Consider the following 23914-nt stretch of genomic DNA (forward strand, 5'->3'; position numbering starts at 1 on the left):
ATCACAAGCATCAAATGTTTATGTTTTAAAATATGAAAAACTGAAACATGCAATTTTGGATGACACGTCATTACTATGGTAAATGAAAATGAGTAAGTAGATCGCACTATTCATCATGACCTCACAAGTAGTACATACAATCAACTAGCATGACATGTTATGAGAACATTATACACATCAACATAGCTAGAGAAAATATTTATAACAGTTAGGTTAGGTTAGGAAGATTCTGAAGTACCATGTTATCTTGTAAAATAAAATATGCAATTATTGTAAATAAGTTTTCAATAATTGATTGATACTGATACATACCTTTTTCAAACTATAAACACAAAAAAACCAAGTTATCCAAACTTAATGAAGAAGCATTACCCATAATTAGTGTCTAGCAACAATTATCAATTTGTGTGTACGTAATTAGTATTTTAGCGGATGTCGAGTGTCCACTGTGGTATAAAATGATTTGTCCGACAAATGTGGTGGAGAGCGCAGGATGTTTGTGAGTTGGTCACTCCTTCAAGGAGTTGATTCTTCTAAGTAGAAAACAAAGGAAGAATATTTCCCGTTTAAATGATTTGGTATTTAATAATATAATATCATCAAGATGAGCCGAGCATAGTAGGACGGATCCCAAAATGATACATGTCAAGCCGGTCGTGCACATCAGGAGTTGTGATAACAGAGGTTATAGGATTATTAGTAGAGTGTTAGTGGGTCAAATTTCAAACCGAGTGTGAAGGTATTGGATTTGCGTGAGTTCTCAGGCTTGGATGTAAAAGTTGTCGTTCTCATTTTTTTGAACCCTCTTGGGAGATGAATATTGTTTTGAGGCATGCTTATTAGTGGGAGTTTTAAATGACTTGGTGATATAAAAATATCCATATTCATATTAACAAGTGGTGCGGTTACGATGAGCTTCTATAAAAAGTCTCATTGATCACGATATTCAAGACTCTAAGTTCACCTCTTAAGTAATAATAGGCTACGCACATCCCCAGAATCTATTTTGATATAGGAGATGCGTATCGTGTATGAAATTCTCGTCCGATTCCCTATATCAAATCATATCAGAGGGGATGCGTGCAGCCTACTTGGTAGTCCAGACATTAATATTCAATTTTCAATCATGCCTCAAAAACCGAAAAAAATGTTATGATGTTCAGGAAATTCAATGAATATGTTGAACTGAGATTCGCCTTTTTAAATCAGAAAGCTAAAGGTACCTAATCAACAAAAAACAACAGTTAAACAAGCTATGAACAGAATGTATGCCAAAACAATAAATAAGAAGCAAAACACATAAAAACATAAAGAATTAAAAAATCCTAGAAATGGAATTGATGCTGACGTAAACATAAGAAGCCTAAAAACTGCAGAAAAGATGCAGTAAATCAAAAGTCAGGTTTTAGATTATCCTAACGAAAGATCAACCTGCATTTGATATATCCTTAGATAATCGGATACATCTTTCTCCCTTTGTTGAAGTTTCAAAGAAATTTGTTCTGTGCTTTTAATGAAAGCTGCTTGTTCAAGACGTGGTATCGTTGTTAGTTCTTTTACAACTTGATTGAAAATGAGTTGAACTTCATCTGGCGTAATGACATTCTCCTCCGATTTGATCTCGTTGATGAGAGCTTCAAAAATACAATGTTCAATAGGTACCCAGCTTTCCATACCCCCACCCTGGGAGTCAAAAATCTCTTGGGCGGAGGGCGTTTGAGTACCAACAGTGTTTGAAACGGTGGAGCTTTTACACGTTGCGATTTTAGCCGCCTCGTGGGCGTAACGTTGTCGGTATGGAATTTTCGGTTTCTTCATACGTGGTCTTTCCATTCGTTTCCCAAACGGGTTATCACAACCCCGACAATCGCATTTATCACTACAACCTCGATCTAATCGAAAACAGATACATCGGGTTAAATATTTCCCGTTTTCTCTTGAAACGCAACGTCCTTGGTTCGTTTTACCCGGTGTACCACGACCACACCTACATTGAGGTTCTTTGCCTTGTCTTTTGAAGTTGATGCTACGAATAGATGACACAGAGGCCTTGCTGCCGAGCCAAGCGGCAAAAAATCTTTGGAATCGATACACAACAAAGAAATGAGGTGAATTTAAATGGAATTTATCGGGGAAAATCGGGATCACCCAACAATGGTCTAAATCGGTGAACAAAGTAATAACAGCTCCTAATTTATCAGCTAACGCTTTGAGGACATCAAATTCTTCACTGTTGACGGGTAATTCGGATTCTTTTTCCAGTTTTGATGTAGAATCGGATTCGTTTTCGGGTTCGGTTGACATAGCAGCTATATCGACAACAGTCATTTTGTTTTCTTGGTCTACATCCATTTGCTCACTGGTTGGCTCCTTGAAAAAAAATGTCAACTTGTTAATTTTTAGAAATTTTTCAAACCCCCCCCCCAGAACTTAATAGGACCCCCCGTTTATTCATTTTTAAGAATTTTTTCAGCTTTCAAAGAGAAGGTCCCTTATTCTGCTTTAAATAGCCTGATTTTAGCCTATATTTACCTTATTGTTGAATTTTTGCAAGTACAGTTTCCAACCCCCCCCGGCAATTAGCCCCCTCCGTTTATTAAAATTTCGAAAACTTTCCACCCCACCCCCCGTTTATTCGAACCCCACCCCCCGTTTATTTGAAACCTAAGAGTAATAAATTTTCTAACGGGGGTTGATCAGTCTTTCAGGTTGGTATTGGGAAGAAACGATCGATGCAAAAGGGAGAGTCTTCAAAGCCTATATATTCTTAAACCTTCCACAATATCAAAGACAATATGGAAGTACGTACACGTTTTTTTTTTTTAAGAAACTAGTTTTACCAAGCAGCCTCAATGTTTCTAAAGAAATCAGCCTTTTGAGCCTTAAATGTTTCTTACATGTTTCTAAACTTTTTGACGTAATCAGCCTATTTTTTATGTTTTGATTGGAAGGTTCTTAAAAAAACGAATTAAAAATGTCATTTTTTTAATTTTCAGCCTCAGCATGTTTCTTAGATGTTTCTTAGTTTTTAGGCATTCTGAGCCTCATGTTTCTTAAAAGTGTGTTTCTTAAAAAAAAAAAAAACGTGTACACATTCAAAGTAAAAAAGTCGAGCAAAATTATAGTCGCCGTGAATAAGTTCAAAATAAGTTGAGTTAACTTTACTCAACTTTACTCAATCTATCTTCTAAGTTCCTTTCAGTTTGAAGTTTTCTATGTACTGAAATTGATATAAAACTCAAACTCGTATATCATTTCCATTGCCAACAGCTGTTTTTGTAAAGTTAATATAAATCACTTACATTGACCAATTGTGTTTGTTCTTGTGTGATTTGAGATTGCGTCAACTCCATGACTGCATTAACAGCATTTGAATCTCCGGTGTGTTGCTCCTTTTGTTCTGGTTGAGGACTGTCACTGGGAAAAAAATGAATAGATAACTAGGGGACTAAGAGACAGAAGACAGCTGTCCTAGAGAGTCTAGTGTTAATCACGGTCAATCAATAGTTATTATAAAAACACTGGTCTGGAAAGCTTTTGTCTCCTTTTATTATTTAAAGATGTAGCTTACGTACCAAAATCGATTTATTTTGCAAACCGTTTGATCATGTGATTAGGAAATAGACCAATCCCAAGAGGAGATTTTGGTAACGTGATAAAAAAGTATGTCTTTGCTTTGTAACAAAAGAAAATTGAACAAAAAGCTAAAACAATACATTGCCAGACCGGGGTTTTTCATAATGACTATGGTCAATCATCATTGTTAATTAGCAATGCCAATTATTTAAATAGGCAATTAGAAGTATCTGTTGAGGCAAAGCTTTCTAGTTCCAGAAAATGAGAAAGTGTTTCACAAGCCAATTCACTAGATGGCACTAGATGCGTAATGATAACGAGTTCGAAATAAAATAGTTAGGGGTTCGTAAATATACTCAGAGATATTGTAACAGCGATAGAATAAATACACTACACGTTTTTTTTATTAGAACCCAGTTTATAAGAACATTGAGGCTGAAATTCGTCGAAAAATTAACAACATCGTAAGAACATGCCCAGCCTCAATTTTCTCAAAAAATGACAAGAAACTACAATTTTATCCTCTTTTAAAGCAGTTTTAACCAAACTTAGTCATGGATTTTCAAAAATCGAGAGTCGAATATTGTCCAAATTTTACCAATTTTAAGTGCTCTTTATTTTGCATGATATTGTCGATTTAAAGTAGTCTGAAAAATTAGGAACGCATTTAAGAGCATTTTAGGCTGAAAATTGCTAAAAAAATCAGCAAATCCAGGCTCAGCCAAATTTTAGGTATTCTAAAAAAAAATGTGTAGTATACACTTGAGTATACAAGTGTATGACACCAAAACGAAAATAATAATTTTTATCAGGGAAAAAGTGAGGTAACCTTGACGTAATGTCGCCTTCAGTAAAATTCAAGGATTTCCATATGCACCATATATATGCAAGCTAAGCAGAAGAGGCGCTAGAATAAAAAACCCAAGAGAATCTTGTCTATAACAATAATAGCAGAATGTTTCTTAGTATGGAAAAGATTTTATTCTTTCAAAAGTGAGGTTACCTTGACGTAATGTCGCCTTCAGTGAAGTTTAAGGATTGATGCAATTGTAACTCGGTGTTGGATTCTTGAAGTTTGTCATTGGTAGCAATGGATGGCAGTGCAATTTCACCTTCAATAAAATAAACAGTGGAGTTTCGCCTTCAATAAAATAAATAATGGAGTCTCCATAACTCGAACACGTAGGGGAACACAAATTTGTTCGAGTTAAGGAAATTCGAGTTATAGAGTTAGGTTTATAAGGCATTGCTAACTGAAGGGACCAGCAAATTTGTTTGAGTTAAGGAGACATCTGTATTATGGGGTTCGAGTTGAAGAGACTCAAAAGAGAGAATTTGAACGAACAAGAATAATGCCAGATTAGATGTGTCAGTTTCTAAATTCTAAGTTTTTTTCAAACATCAGAACACGTCGCAAAGAATGATTCCATCGGAAGAAATCTCAAAAAAATCTTCCAAAACTTTTTAAGATGAAAAGTATTGTAAGAATAAGACATTGTAGAAAAAACTAAACCAGTTACATGCTGAATGGACCTACCTGAAATAGATAGTCAGAAAAATGCGGAATGAATATGAAAATGTTCGAACGAAAAAGAAAAGATAACAGCATAGCATAGGTTTGAAAAACACAATGAAGCTTGTTTCACGCTGGCTTTTCAATGTTTTAGAAGTAAGGAGCCATGAAAGTCTTGGACACAAACAAAAACAATCCCTTCTTTCATGTTAAAGATAACTCTGCTCTTTAAAGATAAAATCTAATACAGCAACTCCCACAAATCCAAGATTTGGCCCATTGACCAAATTTTTCCAACTTTTTCTTTTAAAATACCTTGAAAAATTAAAGAAGCAATTTCACAAGAGTCCAAAAAACCCCATTTTTAGGCATTTTTTGGCCCGAATTTGCCCAAAAATATTTCTTTTTCGAAAATCGAGCTCCTTCACTTTTTGGCATCACTATGCGAAAAAGTCAGAAAAAGATAATGGGCAAATCCAGAGAAAAGCTGGTAACAGATGAATGGACGAACGGGCGAACGAACAAAGGTTAAATTAGAGGGCCAAAAACAGAGGTAGAGGTAGGTCCAAAAACATACCTTGGTTTACAATTGGGACTGTATTACTAGTTGTCTTGACTTGAAGTGACTTGTTGACTTCCCCTGTATAGAAAATAGAGTTTAAAAGAGTCGACATAATGGTCCAAAGAAGACATTTAACAGCATTTTCCCCGACGAAATTTTCCCTCATAAAGGCGGATTGGGAATGGAATGAATTTGTTCTTTTCTGATTTGTTTAGAAAGGCTTTCCATTACGCCATCGATCGCATAAAATTATACAGTCACCCTTCTGTAATTCGAAGCTCTATGATTAGAATCTTTCTGTGATTCGAACTAAAACATCAGCCCCTTCAATCAGTTGAAAAGTTGTGTGAAATACTTCCTGTAATAGCATACCGTAGTGATTCTAGAAATAAGTATCAAAATTACTGTTTGTCCGAGTTTTAATCCCATCATCCTTTGCATTAATTGCTTTGCAACCAAATTACACTTATTGACAATACAAAAGTAATAACTTGCCCGCATTACGAATCAAGATAAAAAGGATTGTGGGATTGAAGTTCGGTCAAATGTTAAAAGTAATAATTATGACGTTTGCATAGCGGTGTGCTATTCGAATTTTTCTCTAATAAAAGGAAAAATAAGAAATCTCACCTAAAATTTGTTTTTTGGTTTCTTCGAAGAGTTCCATCTCCTTAGACTTGAAATTGACCAGTGATTTCAGTGACCTTTCCATGTCAGTATACGCATCCCTCATATCGAGAAGCTGAACACCAGTTGCTAACAAATACTTCATATAATCCATAACATCAACAGCCAAATTATCCGACATTTTATCCTTTTGCAACTGACGTGATATGACAGTGAAAATGTCGGATGTTGTTCCCGTCAGACGGGCGCTACTGCCAACATCAACGTGTAAACGACGTATCTTTTGTTCGGTGAGTAGCAAACCGTGACATATCGTCTTAGTATCGAACGTCTTGATTTCTCGCGGAAACGCCGGATGAGAGATGAGATTTAGTGCTGAGGAGTAGTACGGTAATAGACGGAGATTTTGGATAGCTTGTGGAGCGAAAGCATCAAAATCTTCTTGATATTTATAATACATTAAAGCTTGAGTGAGAAGTGTAGACACGATGTTAGTCTTCCCTTTGATGTATTCGGAGATGGTAGAGATTATAACAGCAGCTGGGATGATTTTTTGTGGTTCGGTATAGATTGGTTCGGTAAGTGAAGGGAAGACTATGTTCTCTTCTGCTAAAGTACTTTCTGTTTGAGCTGACTTCTCGTTGAAACCTTTGGAGAAAAAAACGAGTAAGTTTTAACCATTGTAAACGCGGAAAGGTAAACCCCAACTGGCACGCAACGTTGTTTCAACGTGCATCTAACGTTATATGGACGTTGTGAACGTTAGATAAACGTCCGGAAAAAAGCGGATCAAAATCTATATAAATTAAGATCATCATTATGCACTTTTAAATGGCTTTTTATGAGCTAATTACTCGATTTCTTAATCAAAAATCCACTTTTATTACCTATTAGTATCTATTCTATACTCCATTGTGAGATTTGAGATTTTAGTTTATAAAGAACCTATTTACGTGAATAGAGGAGAAAAAGTATTCAAAACACAACTATTCATGATATATGCACCATTGCAATGTTTTCTGACATTTCATCGTGGACCCAACAGCTGATTGGTTAAAAGTGACATATTGATTCATTTTACGTCACTTACAACCAATCAGCTGTTGGGCTCATTATGTAATACCAGAAGACATTGCAATGGTGCATATCACGAATAAGTTTGTTTGTTTCAAAAGCCCTTTAAATTGTTTGCCGATTGATTTCGAATGGTTGGTGCGTGGTTTTGTTATTCCTCGTCATTATTTTGGAGTTTAAAAATCTGCCTGGGAAACGGGGAAATAGCCCTGAGTGTGTGAGTTTGGTACTGCTTTGATACTGAAGAATCTACATAAGAGTATAGTTGTGTATGTGTAACCTGATAACAGATTGCGTATTTTCTGGCCCAGTACGCTGTAGCTCTAAAAGACGTGGGCGAAAATTTTTAAGAACTTTTCAATCAAAACATGAAAAGTAGGCTGATTATGTCAAAAAGTTTGGAAACATGTAAGAGACATTTAAGGCTCAAAAGGCCGATTTCTTTAAGAAACATTGAGGCTGCTTGGTAAAACTAATTTCTTAAAAAAAAAGTGTATGGTCGCGCGCCTGTACGCGGACCGCGTAGAATTCAGAACTTATTCTCAAATTTTCAGTAGAGGCATTTTCCTCAGATGTTAATTTTTAGCGATCTTTAGAGCTTCAGCGTGTCGCGTTAAGAAAACTCCACAGCTGTTATCAGGTTATGTATGTGCTACAAATGGACTCTTCACAACATCATGTGCCCCGGCGAGCTATTTTGAGTGGGGAGGGGTGATATTTTGGAAAAAAATGTCGAAGAAATTTTTCACTTTTTACACCCTCAAAACAGAATAAGGGAAGAATAATATAGTTTTTATGGTTTGAAATAGTCACTTTAAAAAAAGTATGGCATGGTCCGCAGAAAAGTGGGGAAGTTGACGGGCTCCATGAACATGGTGGGAAAAATTTTCTTTTGACAAGTTTACTAAACATTAATAAGGTCGCGTAAAATAATACAAAGAAGTTATGGAAATGCGTGTATCAATAAGTATCTTTTGTGCTTAAAAAGCAAATCAAATCCTGTTTTCGTCATGACGGAAGCAAAATTGATTCTTAGAAATTCTGAAAAATGTGGATTGCCTTACTAAGAGAAAAAAAATCCACCCCGCTCTTTAAGACCCCCCCCCCCCCGCTAATTAAATTCGAATAATTAAATATTTTATTACAGTGTAGATAGACCTTAAACTTGTTAAAATTTCCCTTTTTGTTAGTATTGGTTCTTATTTTACGTGTTCATTTGTTAAAGTTTCTTTTTTGTTGTTGAAATTCATATCAGTTAAAAAAAATTACGTCTTCAAATTACCCCCCCCCCTTATTCCATCCCGCCCCCGCTTATTATTAAATTTTCCTACCCCCTGCTTATTCGGACCCCCCCCCCGTCTATTCGGGAGATAAAAGTAAGCATTGAGACAATTTATTATACAATTAAAAGTTTTTGTAAGTTAGACCACGATGGGATTGTTTTAATTTTCTGACCGTTTTCCTGATTAAACTGTCTCTGGTGTTTTGTGAATTGAATCAATTCATTGCAGCTACGCGTTTTGTTTTTATAAGAACAAACTATATAAGAACATAAGGCTTCGCTGGCCAAAATGTTAAGAAAAAGTTAAGAACATCCGAAGGCTTCAAAGAATTTTGGATGTTCATATAAAAAAACGTGTATGAACGTTTAAATTGTACTTCTCTAACGCTTAAATATTTTGTTGAACATTTTAGATGAAGTGTTTATAATAAAGAAAGATATGAATTCTGCAGCTCTTAATGTTAACCCTTTCATGTAAGTACATTTTTTACTAATCATTACCGTCCTTTTGTATAACATTCTAATTTCCTAAGATTCTTTTCAGTTTCAGATTTGTTTTTTCGGAATCTTTCCGCTATTTTCCCCGGAATAACCGGAAGGAGATTGGAAAGGTTTTGTTTCTAAAGGTACGGAAAATCTTGTTTTTACTCACGGAAATGCCTAACTTTGCCGAAGCTATTTTTTCTACAACACCCACTACGTCCTTGTCTATTTTCGCTAGACATGGCTGGAACCCTCCTGTGCCTAGGGGGAACTAACCATGTTTAGGGGTCACCAAAATTTTTTTTAGATGAACCTTGGGTGCTAGATTCTATGTTAGGTGATTTTTTTCTGAACTTGTTTTTGTTTCATCGTAAACTTCAATATGGAATGTCTTCTGTCTAAAAAATTGTGTGTATGAGTAAAGTGGGTGTGCGCTGAGCTATTTTAAAAAATTGTGCAATAGCACGTCTTCATACTTTTTTTCTAATTTGCAGCTTGTTCGAAACGCAGGTCACAGGTCGGAGGTCATAACACAAGTCACAGGTCATACAAACTACGGACCGGAAAATGTAATACACTTGTAACATACAATTTACAACATTGAAATTATTATATGCAATGGAAATGTTGTATACGGAATATGCTATTTAGATCAACATCAAAATATAGATCAACCCCAAAATAATGACGTCAGAAAATATGAGGTGTGTACACCAATGTACAATAAAATGTCTTATGCCCAATAGAATGCTGACGGTGCAAGTGGATATAGATTAACATGTTTTGCTCCAAGAAAGCTGTTTAGAGACACGAAAATAGGCGTCATTTTTATCAAAAATACAAAGAACGGGATAAAAATAGTCAACCATTTTAAAAATATAATCCTTTTGGATTATAAATTCATAAATTCTTGAAAGGTGATGCAGGAGATATAATAGGAAATGATAAAGCGATTGTGTAATAGGTATTTTTCTGTCAGCATCGATGCTGCCAGGGGGCTCTGTTTAAAGGTGACATTAATAAAATCAATAAAAATATCACAGTACAGTATGTGGCCCCCAAAACGGCGATCAAATTTGAAATTTCTCTCAAATCTAGAGGAAAAGAGATTTTACAAATATTTTTGCTGCATGAAAACCTTTAACATCTCTACTTTATTTCCTGGAAGTTCTTTTTCAAAATTTTCAATTTCAACAATATTTTTCAATCGAAAAATATGTAGCTTTTTTCTAATGGCCCCCAAAACGGAGGTTTGAAATTTTAGCGATTTCTCGAGATATCTTTAAGATATGAATACAAATTTTGACCATAGTTTTGAAATATGATTTAGAGGGTTTTGGGCATAAATTCATTTGATAAAGTTTTTTACAGTATACCCCTGGTTGTCAAAATGCAGGTTTGGGGCCCCCAAAACGGAGGTGTAGTTAAAATCAAATTATTAAGCCCAGTGGTAATAGGGGGAGAAACTATGAACATATTTGTGTTCTCCCTTAAATTTACGACCCGATGGATGTAAAATTTATGATTTTTATGAAATATTTCAAGATTTTCGATATTGCAAAGTCCAAACTGAAAATTTAGAAATCTTCAAAATGACAATTTTGATTTAACAACGTCTTAATAATCTTAAAACAAATCTCTTTTGAAAATAGTTCCATTCATGTATGGAATAAGCTGTGAAAGCTTAACTGAAACTGAAAATATAAAGCTTTAAAGGTATTTTTCTCCTATATTTTGCAAAAAAAAGACAGAATTTGCCGTTTTTGCTGATTCAGCGAAAAGTTTTATATATAATGCCAATTTTTTAATAGAATTCCAAGATTTTTTGATTTTTCTCATATTTAGAATTTTCGGTTTTGTCAATGCTGATTCTAGGGATCCAAAATACTAGTTGACCTTCAAGATGCTATATCTTTTACCCAACCTCTAAAGCTACAGATGTATGTGCATTTTCTGAACGGCATTAGGTGTAGAAAGTTTCCTATACCCCGTTTTCATAACTTATTTTCAACATCCAAGGAGCTAGAGTGAGTTATATGCAATTTTTATCTAATTTTGGTGTTAAAATATTTTCTTTAGACGCAAATATGTTATTTTGAATCCGTCTCAAACCAGCAAAAAAAACATGCTCATTTTTAAGTATAACCATATTCTTTCAAAATAAACAAAAATCGTTTAATTCTGATAAATCTACAAGTCAGAATCTTCATTTTAATCACGACCTCCGTTTTGGGGGCCGTCTCCATTTTGCCCCTATTGTATGGAAAAATCTCGGAACTCGTAAAATATTTCTCATATTGTACTCGCAACTATCCGATAACTATTACATATCTATTACCCTTTTTGGCTGACCTTCCAGCGCAGCTGGTTTATTCGCTATCGAAAAAGATTGATCGTTCGCTATCGAAAATTTCCTTTATTGCTATCGATTTCTTTTCTCGTAAATGTTGATTTTACGTTCGTATTGAATGAATTTTGACGTTTTGGACGAAGGGAAAATAGTGTATTTAGTATTGTTAAATTATGCCATGCTGGGACTGACTCCGTGCAAGTAAAATAGAAATAAGGGAAATACCTAAGTTGTTTTGGAAGCTCAAGAAAAGGCTCAAGAAAAGAACTTCGAGGAGATAAATCTCGGAAAGCCTCGCCTCAAAATACGTTTTTATTTAAAGTTTTTTGAAAGCGAAAATAGCTCTAAATAAAAAAATTTCGAGGGTATAGATCCGTTGCACAGCAAGCTTCGCCCTATACGGATTTAAAACTAACGCGCAATTTGTATGTATAGCACCAGTTATGATATTTAGACGGAGGGATATAGTTAGTTGTTTTGAAAGCTCAGCAAACAAACTTCGAGGTGATAAATCTCGGAAAACCTCGTCCAATACAGATTTTACAGACAAAATGTTTTGCTTCTTTATATCACCAATCAATGTTTTTAGAATCAATTCATTTCCTTGTGGTATTCAAGATTTATCTTTTTTTGTTTCTAATCCTTTTTACTTACTGAGTTCAGTGGTCAAAATAAGCTTTTTCGTTGTGATCGATTATTTTAGCGAATCGCTCGTGTTTAGTGTCACCCGAAGGCCGACCAAAGTTTGGGCTTTAGGAACAGGAAATTTTGAACATTTACCCTTCTTTTTACGAATTATGCCTTTAAGATGTTTAAATTAGTTGGGTATAAATACTAAAACATGAAAATTGTAGATAGAAAATGATTGTTCCAAAAGATAACTGCGCCAAAATTAACCAAACAGTGTATGATTAATAAAGATCACTCAAAAATTGATCGGTCATTTCTTTGAATCCGAAATTTAGCTTAAGCATACAAATTGCGATTGCTGCGCTTTTTCCGATGAAAATTTTCGAACGTGAAAAAACAAATTTTTGGATAGCGAATAATCAATCTTTTCGATAGCGAAAAATAATTTTTTTCGATAGCAAAAATTCAATCTTTTCGATAGCGAAAAATAAAACTTTTCGATAGCTAAGATCAAACTTTTCGATAGCGAAGATCAAACTTTTCGATAGCGAAGATCAAACTTTTCGATAGCGAATTTTCAAGTTTTAAATATGCGAAAAAGACGTTTTCCGATAGCGATTGTCCTTATTCTGATTGCGAAACTTTCATGGTTTTGCAACATAGGGCGCGTCATAGTCTTCACTATAGATGTAAACAGTTTGAAAAAAAATATCTTTAATGAAACACAAAGAATTTTCGAAAAGATTTAAGGGCTCTGACCATAGTGAATTTTTCATAATTGCTGTGTTTAAAATGTGTTTACTGACTGATGTAACCAACAAAACTATGGCATGTTATACATTTTCTGTTAGACAAACTATTCCTGAATCTGAAAATTCTAAAATTGCATTGAAAAAATTTGATGAAGAAGAAAATGAAGACTTTTGAGAGGAAGAGTGTTTCAACTTTGAAAAGCTTAGTATCGGCGAAGAAAAAACATTTTGAAAAATTTTTCGCAGTAGATGGTGTATCTTTTACCGAACAATTAAAATTTTTGCGGAAAATTTTTGTAAATGCTTCTTTGTCTCGAAATCTTCAAAATAGTGGTTTTTCATCAATTTTTCATCTGGATTTTGCTTAAAAAACAGTCATAACTTTTGACACATCTTTTTAGAAAAATTTTCCGCAAAATTTAAAAATAGTTTAATTCTTTGCAGACAGTGTAAAGAAATTTTGAAACAAAAAAGTTAATTACCCATTAAAACTAAGCACTTTTTGTAAAAGAGGGTGAAGCAACATAATATTAACATCTTTTTAAAGTTCATAACGTCATTTTTGCAATTAAATTCTTAATTACTCTTAAGGGATTCGATTAAAAAGCAATTTATAAAGGCAATTCTTTGTTAAAAGTGTTAAGGAACCTGAAATATAACTTTTATGTTCAAATACCAAAATCAATTTTTGGACTATGGTCAGAGCCCTTAATGTGTCATTGGCTTAGGGGTCACCCAAAATATTTGGCAACCAGGGGTCACCTGAATTCTTAGGGGGGCACCTAAAACCTGCTGCCAAGCCATGTAAAAAAGAGGCAAAGGAATTTCAGTGTGGAAAAAGGAGTCTTATAAAAAACGACGGTGATGATAAAAGAGAGAAAGATTTCGTTATCCTATGATGTAGGGGAATTCACTGTGTTTACGTGACTCTGTCAACTCGTGCTTGCGGTACAAAAACTGCTGATGTATATAGTAACTATACCCAAACGACTCGGGAGAACAATGCAACCTCGTACTGTCGAACCTGACAAGTATTCACTACACGGGGGGGGTGACCTTGACGGCCGATGGGGACGTGGCTGGAGTTTGAAAGGTGGGCCCTGTTAGATATGAATTTTTGGTAAATTTAGGACCCTATCAGAACGAAAGAAATGATGCCATTTTCACACTGAAAAGTTGCAAAAATGCCTAAAAGTAGACGAAAATTAAAAATTCTTTTAACTTCTATCCCGAAAATTGTCCGAAATAACTGGAAATAACCAAAAGTAGACCCTGCCTGTGAGATGCACATCTTGAAAATTAGTAAATTAGGGACCCTGTCAGATATCTTCAGAGCCTAAAATAGAGACCCCGTCGTAGCCAATTTTGCCTAAGTGACCATCCATCCCCTCTGGCAACAACACCACAGATTCAGACATTTCTTCCCACACCTTCCTAAACTTTTTAATTCCTTCTAGGTCTGGAGATGTAACGGTTCGAAGTTGTCTAAATTTATATCTTGTAGGAATGAAATCCAAAACTTGACACCTCAAGCGATCGATCCTGAGAAATGCACCAAAGACCTTTCTCTGTATGAACAAATCCACAAACATTCACATACAGTTCAAGAACGTCAAACCAAACAATTTGATCTTGGAAATGGAATGACATTCAGAACTCCTATCGAAGCTGCGGAGTATCTTCTGTTAAGAGAATATGGCGAAAGCTTTCTTTTCGAAAACGATTGCCATGAACGAATACTCATACCACCAGAATTCACATCAAATCAATATTTCAAGAAATCAAGCGCAGTGATCTTAGACTATGACATTAAGGGCGAAATGTTAAAAGTACTGAAGAACCTCAAGAAACAATCACCCAATCATTGGTTCACTAAGGAGCTGGAAACCTTTGTCGAATCGCAGCAATTACATAGTAACTCGTTTGATAATATAATACCACCGAAGGAAATCGATCAAAATTCATTCGTTAAATGGAAATGGAATATCAAAGTCATGCATCTGATGATCCAATTTGCCAAAGCTGAAAACCTGAATCTACCATCATCAATCTTGGAACCAGATGATTTTACCCAAGGTTGTATTGACCAGATTGATACATTACCACCAAGTGCAAAAAGACCAGATAGGTTGCAAGATCTAAAAATCATCCTCAGTACTTACAAATGGTCCAGAGCTTCGGCAAAACGAAAAATCAATAAGCTCATAACTGAAAACCCATTTCCAAACGTTTCAATCAAATGGATCATGGACTTGGAATTATCAGATACAGGAGAAAAAACCGAACATTGGTTCTTTGAACAACTTTCTTCGAACGCAGCAGCAAACATTCTGGAAGACGCAGTCATACTCCAATCAGTGACTTTCATGACCAATGTTTCAAACAAGAAACACCAAGAATTCGACTTCATCATCATCTTTTGGAAACGGAAACTGATCCTGGGAGTAGAAATCAAACGACAATTGACAGACACCAAAGCTTTCGACCAACTTGAGAAGTACCATAAACTATTCGAGGAAAAGTTAGGAGACCAGCTTGGACATGGATGGATATTCTTCCCGACAATCTGTGTTGAATATGCCAACGGATTAGGGGAGACTCAGCATTTCATCAACAAAAACACTGACATTCCCATATGGCTATCAGGACTCCTAAGCAGTTTCCCCATAACACCATACCAAATTCCGTTTATTCACCCATTGGAACAACTCAAAAAGGTTCTTCAGATCATTGTGTTCACTATACACATCGCCAAGAAAGATCTCCCAAGACCGATAACGTCATCTAACTGGGTAGACTACATTAACAACGTAATGGATACTTTGTACACGGTAGATAATATTGTTTTCTACTCCAAAAGTCAACTACCCATAATGACAACGGACCATTCTCGATACAAAAAACTTTTCATAAGAGGTGGATACAGTACAGGCAAGTCGTTCTTGATGCAAGAGAAAGCCAAGATGTTGAGCAAAGATGACAGGTACAAAGGGAAAATCATCTACATTTTAAAAGGAAGAACAGATCATGACCCAGACCAACTTCTTTATCACAAACTGAAGTTGGAACTCCCAAATGTAAAATGTACTACAAATGTAAGATTTTTAGCGAGTACTTCAATGTCTATTTTCAAATTCGCAATTAACTGTAGAGAACCAATAAAAACAATGAACGGAGTGCTTTTCCGGACTAAGACTGGCTAGGGGACTGACTATTTCAAATTGACCGAACCGTTTAGCCAATACCATATTACTTCGAATAAACGCCCTGGGCGCAGGTTTTTAGGATGGGTTCTCATTTGATTTATTCGAAGTAAATACGGCAAAGACAAATTTCGGTCTGTAAAATACTACGTAACAAAATGACCGAAATTTTAACTTTTAATTTCACCAGATTTCACATCACTTTATGTAACACTGTACATCTTAGGGCTTCCAATAAATGCGTTTGCTAAGCTCTAGTTTAGACGACCCACTTTTTGCCCTGCCTATTCTAATTGTGAATTAAAGTGGGCATAAAGTGGGTCGTCTAAAGTGATGCATAGCCCTCTTTTGACGTCAATGCAATGTCTTCTTTCAAACCTTTCCAAGCAAAGATTTTAACAACCAACTTTGTGCCCTCTTTCTGCCTACTCTAACAATTAGAATAGGCAGGGCAGAAAGTCGGCCGTCTAAACTAGAGCTAAATAACACGAAGGTTAACTATAGTTTCTCTTTTTCTATGATATGGTCTCTAAGACTCCAAACATCTGCACTTCTATTTTCAGATGGCTCATCATAGTGAACAATACAAAGCGGTTTTCTTAGACGAATGGGACGACATATATCCTGAAGATTTGTTCGGCAATGTTGAGATTGCGTGGGTTGCTCGAAAAGTTTTATACTACCGACATAGGGATGATCACTCTTCTGACTTTAAAGCAAAGGGCTTTCAAACAATTCAACTTGGAACCAATTTACGCAACACGAAGGAGATCGCTAAAAGAGCCAAAATCAATGCTGAAAATACTTTTTCGACCGTTGCAGTAGCATTAATAAATCCACCTCAAGTGTTTCCGAAAGGCCCTCCTCCAATTTTTGTTGACTCAATTAATGAAGCGATCGCTTTAGAACGGAAGAAAAATAATTATGACGGGATCCTAGTCGTAGCTGATTATATCTTATACCAATCACAACCTTCACATAAAGTCGACCCACAAAGTAGCGGCCAAATCAAATATTGGTGGGAATTCAGGGAAAAAGATAATCCGTTCACATTTTTGCAAGGGAAAGGCAATGTATTTGTAACTGTTCCAAGTTCATTGCATGGATTTGACTGGCCTACAGTTATAATTGACAGAAAACACAGCTCAGATTGCAACATGATAATGAGATGCAAAGCCAATTTGTACATCGTTGGGGAAGCTCAAGTCCAGGAGCCAGTAGATTTACCCTTTTCTGAATATATGAAGCTTGTCAATGTCAATGGCACTGAACCTACAATGTTGCTTCCGTTAAAACAATTCGCTCGAACATGTCTCAAAGAAATTGAAACATTTAAGGATACATCCAGAGAAGATACTAGATCGTTGTGTAGAGAGATGCTACCTTTCTTGAAGGAAGCACTTCAAGCAATGGACAAGATCAAAACAACTGAATCTGAGGAGAAAACTGAGAGCTTATGGAAAGTACTAGAGTTCTTTACAAGAATGATTTTAATCAAGCGCTTCACACCTCCTCGTATGGTTCAAGTTGCCTACAGCTTCCTGACATTGGGTAGCACACTTGGTGATTTATCCAATAATCCAACAGTTCCAAATCGGGAGGCGCTTACCAAAATTGACTTCAAGCCAATTGATCGATCGTTAGCCAACTGTCGTCTATACATTGAGGCTTTATGGGGAGCATTAGTAGAGGACACAGAAGAAAAACCAGAGTATTCATGGTTAAAAAATCACCGACGACAAATCTTTAAAGAAAGCAAGCTTGCGATTCTACTTGAACTATTTCGAACTATCTAAAAACATTTTCAGACAGAAAAGCTACAATGGTGGAATATGAATATGATGGCATTTCTGGGTATTTTAGCGTTTGGTAGAATTTAAAAATCGGGCCGAAATAATGTTTTTCAGGCTTTCTTTTTTATTTGATTGGATATTTCGTTTTGCGAGAGGTAAATTGACTTCCAGTCTATATAATTAGTCTAGTCGGCCCATTCACAAGTCTTTAAATCTTAGATCCTAAGTCTTAAAAGTATCAGGTTAAAACTCTATTTTTCAAACCTAAGTTAAGACACTCAAACTACTTTAAAATTTTGCTGGGAAATTTCTTTGCCCCAAAATATTATAGCAATCATTGTAAGAAGACCGACCCATCATTTTATTCAGCATGTAATTCCTTTAGAGTAGAATTTTTGACAAGAAGAAATTTCGGCGAAGGGCCAATTAGCAAATTTATGCAAATTTTGTTTTTTAGGAAACATCTGGACGAAATTAAAAAAACAAATAATTTTGGCGAGAAATAATTCCGATAAAAATGATAAAAAAGTTTGAGCTTGGGCGAATTTTTAAAGCAATACGCCATTCTCCGAAATTTTTTCCCTTAGAATAATGCATTTTTTTACAATTGAAATTTTATGTGGAATTTTTTATTTGAGGAGTAAATTTGCTGAATTGTGGACTGAATTTAGGGCATTTTTGGATATTTTTCTCGAAATACTTTATTTTTATCATTTAGATCCAGGATTTTAAAATTGTTCGTTAGTAATAATAATAATAATAATAATAATAATAATAATAATGTATACAAGTTCAAGGCACACGAGGGCCTCTGAGAACCGGATCTTGATTACAATTGTCTTGTCTCGAATCTTTTCGGATGTTTTTTCCAAGCTTCGTTGAGTCTTTCTTTAAAGATTTTGACAGTCTTTGCCTCTACAACGTATCTTGGTAATCTATTCCAGTTTGGTATACTCCTGTAAAAGAACGAGTTGGTTTGTGCGCCTCGGAATCCATCTTTACCAAAATTTGGTATCAGCTCATCTTTGTGTCTCCTGTTCGGACGTGTTCGAGTCGATAATTTACTTGGAAGAGTATTTTTATCGTAGTAGTGGAGATGTTTGTATACTTGGACCATATCACAAAAGAGTCTCCTGAATTCAAGCGTGGGGAGGTCAAGTATGCGCAAGCGTTCTTCATAGGACATATCTTTGCAGATAGGCACGAGTTTTGTGGCGCGTCTTTGTACACCCTCGATCAAATTAACATATTTTCGAAGTTTAGGTGACCATACCGACTGAGCATACTCCAAGTGCGGACGGACAAACGAAGTATATAGTACTAGGAAGATGGATGGATTCAGATGTTCAAAGCTCCTGTTAATCACTCCTAGTATTGAATTTGCCTTCTTTACCTGCTTTGCAATATGCTCCTCGAATGTAAGTTCTGAGTCGATCACAATCCCAAGATCTTTCTCTTCAAAAACATGTTCAAGCTGATTTCCATCCAAACAATATGGATAGGCATGTTTGATGTCAGAGAATTTGCCAATAGTTAGTACGTGACATTTGTCGGGATGGAAATTTAATAACCATTCTTTCGACCACTTAACTAGCGCGTCTATATCCTGTTGGATGGAAATAGAGTCTTCGATAGTGTTGACCTCTTGGAAGATTTTGGTGTCATCAGCAAAAAGGAGTATAAATGATGATATCACTCTTTCAGGAAGATCGTTGATGTAAAGAACGAACAATAACGGTCCAAGGACACTACCCTGTGGGATACCACTAACCACGTGATCCGTTGTCGAAAATGATTTATTTACTTTCACTGATTGGGTTCGTCCATTTAAAAATGATTTTACCCAAGACATTATCGGACCATCTATGCCGTATGCTAATAGTTTCTGGCATAAACGACGATGAGGTACAGTGTCAAAGGCCTTTGCGAAATCAAAATAGATACTATCAATCACTTTTCCCTCCGATGTACTTTCACAGCACGTATCCAAGTAATACAACAGTTGCGTAACGGTGGATCGATTTTTGATAAAACCATATTGCTTGTTCGATAAAAGATGTTGATCAAGAAGATGCTCCATAATATGCTTTCTCACTATTGACTCCATCAGTTTGCATACTATTGATGTCAAGCTTACAGGTCGATAATTTACTGCAAGATTTTGAGCACCTTTGTTCTTATATATGGGTATTACGTGAGCTTCTTTCCAATCCTTTGGTAGAGACCCTTCCTTTAATGATGTGTTCATTATTACTGCAAGAGGTTCAGAGACGTAGTCAGATAACGACAGTAGCATCTTAGGATGTATTCCATCAGGACCAAATGATTTATTTTGATTTAGATGTTTTATTTCGATCTGGATCATTTCTTTTGTTATATGGATTTCATCGATTACGGACTCAGTTCTTTTCTCGAAGTCCGGTAGCTCCCCAGGAGGCTCTCTTGTGAAAACACTGCAGAATTGACGTTGAAGTATATTCGCCTTTTCATGGTCTTCATGTTTCAAAGAATTTTTGTCATTTGGTGCCTCAAGTAATGATGATACCGTACTGGAAGATTTCATTTTGCTCCTGACATGTGACCAGAAAACTTTTGGTTTTGTTTTTGAATTGTTGCAGATTTTCCGTTCGTAATTTCTATGGGCTTGTGTCATCATTTTCGTCACTCGGTTGCGTACACGGGTGTATTTCACGCGATTCTCGTCTTTCTCTCGCGGCGATGATTTCATCCATTTTCTATGTAGACGCTTTTTCTTTGCTATTTCAGTTCTGAGATCTTTTGGAATAGGAATTCTTCCTCTCTTTCTCCAACCCTCGCCTCCAATCGTTTTGAGCGGGATGAAACGGTTTTGCAATTCGCTTACTTTATTCTTGAAAACTTGCCAAAGTTCCTCGACTGATTTGTCATTAGCCGCATCTAGAAAAATCCTTTGCCAGTTACCTGTTTCAAGATTTTGCTTCATTGCTTCAAAATCAGCATTATCATAATTGTACCTTTCCGATGTGGGCTTTACATATGCATTGCACTTTATGCTAAAGGTCAGGGAACTGTGATCGCTTTTACCCAATGGACTGAGATATTCCAGATTTTGTGTTTGGTTGGCTTCTCCTGTTAGAATGAGATCAACCAAAGATGGTTCATCGGTTCCACGGCATCGTGTTGGTTCGTCTACGTTCTGATGGAGGAAAGAGTCGCGGAGAGTATCTAAGAACTTCTCTTCTTTGCTTTCTTCCTGATGTTTTGTCGTCCAATTTTCCCAGTTAATTGTAGGAAAGTTGAAATCCCCTACAAAGCATTTATGGGAATATTTTTTGATGGATGAAATATCGTAAATGAGCTTATTAAGTCTGATGTTGTTTTCATTCGACATGTTACTGCTGGTAGGGCTGCGGTACATGCATGCAAAAACCAGTAAGTCATTACCACTTAGGCGAACTTCTATGATACAAGCTTCAATAAAGTTGACTTGATTTATTGATTTGGTCACATTAACAATCAAATGCTGAACTGATGCGTGGGCAAGAATGATAACTCCACGGCCAATGTAGGTATCCATATTCGTATGACAAACAACTTTATAATCTTTGAATTCGTACTCGTGTAGTTCTCTTAGTGTTCCATGTTTTGGTTTTACTTCACATATGGCAACAATGTGTGGTTGTTGTTTCTCTACGTTTTGTATAAGTTCTTTCTTTTTGCCTGATGTTAGAATATCAGCGTTGCAGTAATAAAACTTGATACCATTTATTGTTAGATCATGGCGAGGGACTTGATTCAGACTTTTTTGATTTATTGTTCTTTTGTTTTTTGTGTTTGAGTGAGATTTTTGAACACAACTTTCTTGGTTGCATTCTCTATTTGGGGTTTCGTCTTGATCTTGATGAGGAAGAATCCGTTTTTTGAATTTCCCCGCACTCTCCATTTTTCATTTTCAGAGTTATTATTTGCGTTACGTTCTTTAGCTTGGTTCGAAAGTTTTTTTAATTGGTTTCTTTCATCGGGTGTTAGATCTTCAGTGATACTGACTGCCCTATATTTTTCAATACCCTTAAGAAGACAAAGATTGCCAAAGAGTGTGGACTTTTCTCTCTCGTTTGAGAGACAAACCAAAAGAGGTCGCTTCTTCTCTTGTGATGGACTTCCAAGACGAGTGACACGCTTGATTTCAACCCGGGAGTGTGTATCTCTAACAAGATCTTTTGCCCACTTGAGGTCGTCATTAGTTTCTTGCTCAGTTAATCCGTGAACAATGATGTTGGAAGACCTTTTGAATTTATCGTTCTCTTCCGCGTCCTCCTCTCGCCATGCTTCACGAATTGCTTCCTTCATTGTTGTTTGTTTTGATTCGGATGTTCCCGAGATCTTAGTAGCGTCAGCGTACGACTTATTTAAAATGGATTTTAGCTCAGTTTTGATCAGTGTTTCTACATCCTCTTTGAACTTCTCCATGTTCGCGTCCATTTTTTGTTCGACGTACTCCAAAGTATGGAGTGCAGGATTCTTGTCCATTTTTTTCTTCAGTTCTGCAAGTTCTTTTTTCTTTGAATCAGCTTCAGTCTTGCTAGCTTCACATTTCTTGAGAATTTCTTTCTCCTTTTCTGCTTTCACCTTTATGATATTTTCACAGTTCGTAACGTCTCTTTTTAATGATTTGACTTGTTGACTTGTAGAAGGATACTTGTTGGCAATATTCTTTGACATTTCGACACAGTTTATGCAAATAAACTTGATGCCCTTCTTTTTATCTTTGATAAGCTGTATATAATAAGCTGGAAGTTCAGTGCAAGAGTAATGTACACTTCTCATGCATTCGGTACAGTTAAAACGGTCCTTTTTACGATCTGTGATGCAATGCGATGGTCGGCATGTTTGAATTTCTTCTATGCTTGTATTGAGCTCGCCAGATGCAGAGGGTGATGGTGATGGTGGACTGACTCGGCTACTGCGAAGAATCTTCTTCATCTTGGTTGATGGTGAAAGAATTTTCGAAAGATTGGTCAAAAATTATAAATTTTTGAGAAAAATTTCAAAAATTCTGTTGAAAAAACTCAGAGCTCCAAAAAGAACGTCTGAACTCGAGAAAAATATTTGACGTCTAATTTTTTTTTTTTTTTTTTTTTAGTCATGTTCAACGTGCAAGGAAATAATGTCAATATTTAATAGATGAATAATAGAGTCCCGTGTAAGGTATATAATAGTGTTTATCTTCCGAAGCATTAATTCTATAAATTCCAAGCGTTTTCGACAAATTAAATTTCAGTGAAAACTTCTCTATATGGTGGTTATCGAGATTTTCATATTTGAATGCTTTACAATAGCTGAAAATGCATAGAATTTAAGAAAGATTCTTGAATAATTGTGAGTTAGGCCCATCGTTATCAGACATGCGAGATCTTTGATAAAAAAATTAGGATTATAGGTACTTTTTTACAAAGTTTTTATTCCATTTGAGGACATTAAGATTTTTAAGACAATCGGAAGGCCTGTAATTTGTATGTTATTCTCAAAAATTTTACCATAGAGCGTGAGAGAAAAAAGAATGATATTATTTTCGGTTTTGTATTTTTTTTACCTTCACGCTCAGTGCCCGTCTATCAAATTTCTTTTTCCAGCCTATCTCGAATGAATGAAGGGACTCAAAATTTATATTTTTTTATTAATGTCAGTCCGTTCTACTTATGTATCTTGCACTTTAAAAAACTGAAGAAATACTTATTTTTTTATTATAACATTTTATCACGTAAGATTTTCATAATTTTTTTTGGCTAAAAGTATTCATACGGATTTTATATTTAGACCGTGTAACTAAAAAAATGATCTGATTTGTAAGGGATTATTTTTTGTTTTATATTTTACAGAACAGTTGAAGTAAACTTTCTCCCGAGAAGGAGAAGAAGATTATCTCTTTAATATTCTGAAAAAAAATTCTTATTTTATATACTATGTAAATGATATTTGCACGATCATTTTTTTCATTCTTGTTATGTAATTTATTTACTTAAAGGTTTTATTTTTATATATTTTTATTTTTATATCGTTTTATAAAAGACAGTGTCTTGCTATTGTTAT

At 35.5% G+C, this 23914-nt stretch overlaps 2 protein-coding genes across 2 annotated transcripts in view; one reads left to right on the forward strand and one right to left on the reverse strand.

The window, feature by feature from the left end:
- Nucleotides 1-1158: 1158 nt before the first annotated feature.
- The window catches only part of LOC136802157 (uncharacterized), a 36255-nt gene continuing 13499 nt past the window's right edge, over nucleotides 1159-23914 (reverse strand). The window contains exons 6-10 of the mRNA XM_067058879.1: nucleotides 6282-6926; nucleotides 5667-5729; nucleotides 4580-4688; nucleotides 3303-3417; nucleotides 1159-2370 (exon numbers count right to left, since the gene is read on the reverse strand). Coding sequence (XP_066914980.1) covers nucleotides 1411-2370; nucleotides 3303-3417; nucleotides 4580-4688; nucleotides 5667-5729; nucleotides 6282-6926 — 1892 coding nt within the window. The 3' untranslated portion in view covers nucleotides 1159-1410. The remainder of the gene's footprint in view (nucleotides 2371-3302; nucleotides 3418-4579; nucleotides 4689-5666; nucleotides 5730-6281; nucleotides 6927-23914) is intronic.
- LOC136802163 (uncharacterized) lies at nucleotides 9052-17848 on the forward strand. The gene is made up of 3 exons (XM_067058884.1): nucleotides 9052-9108; nucleotides 14354-15944; nucleotides 16616-17848. The coding sequence occupies exons 1-3, from the start codon at nucleotides 9074-9076 to the stop codon at nucleotides 17846-17848; spliced, it is 2859 nt and encodes a 952-aa protein (XP_066914985.1). The 5' UTR covers nucleotides 9052-9073.

The sequence above is a fragment of the Clytia hemisphaerica genome, unplaced genomic scaffold, assembly GCF_902728285.1.
Source record: "Clytia hemisphaerica strain Z4C2 unplaced genomic scaffold, Clytia hemisphaerica genome assembly, whole genome shotgun sequence".
Taxonomy (NCBI): domain Eukaryota; kingdom Metazoa; phylum Cnidaria; class Hydrozoa; order Leptothecata; family Clytiidae; genus Clytia; species Clytia hemisphaerica.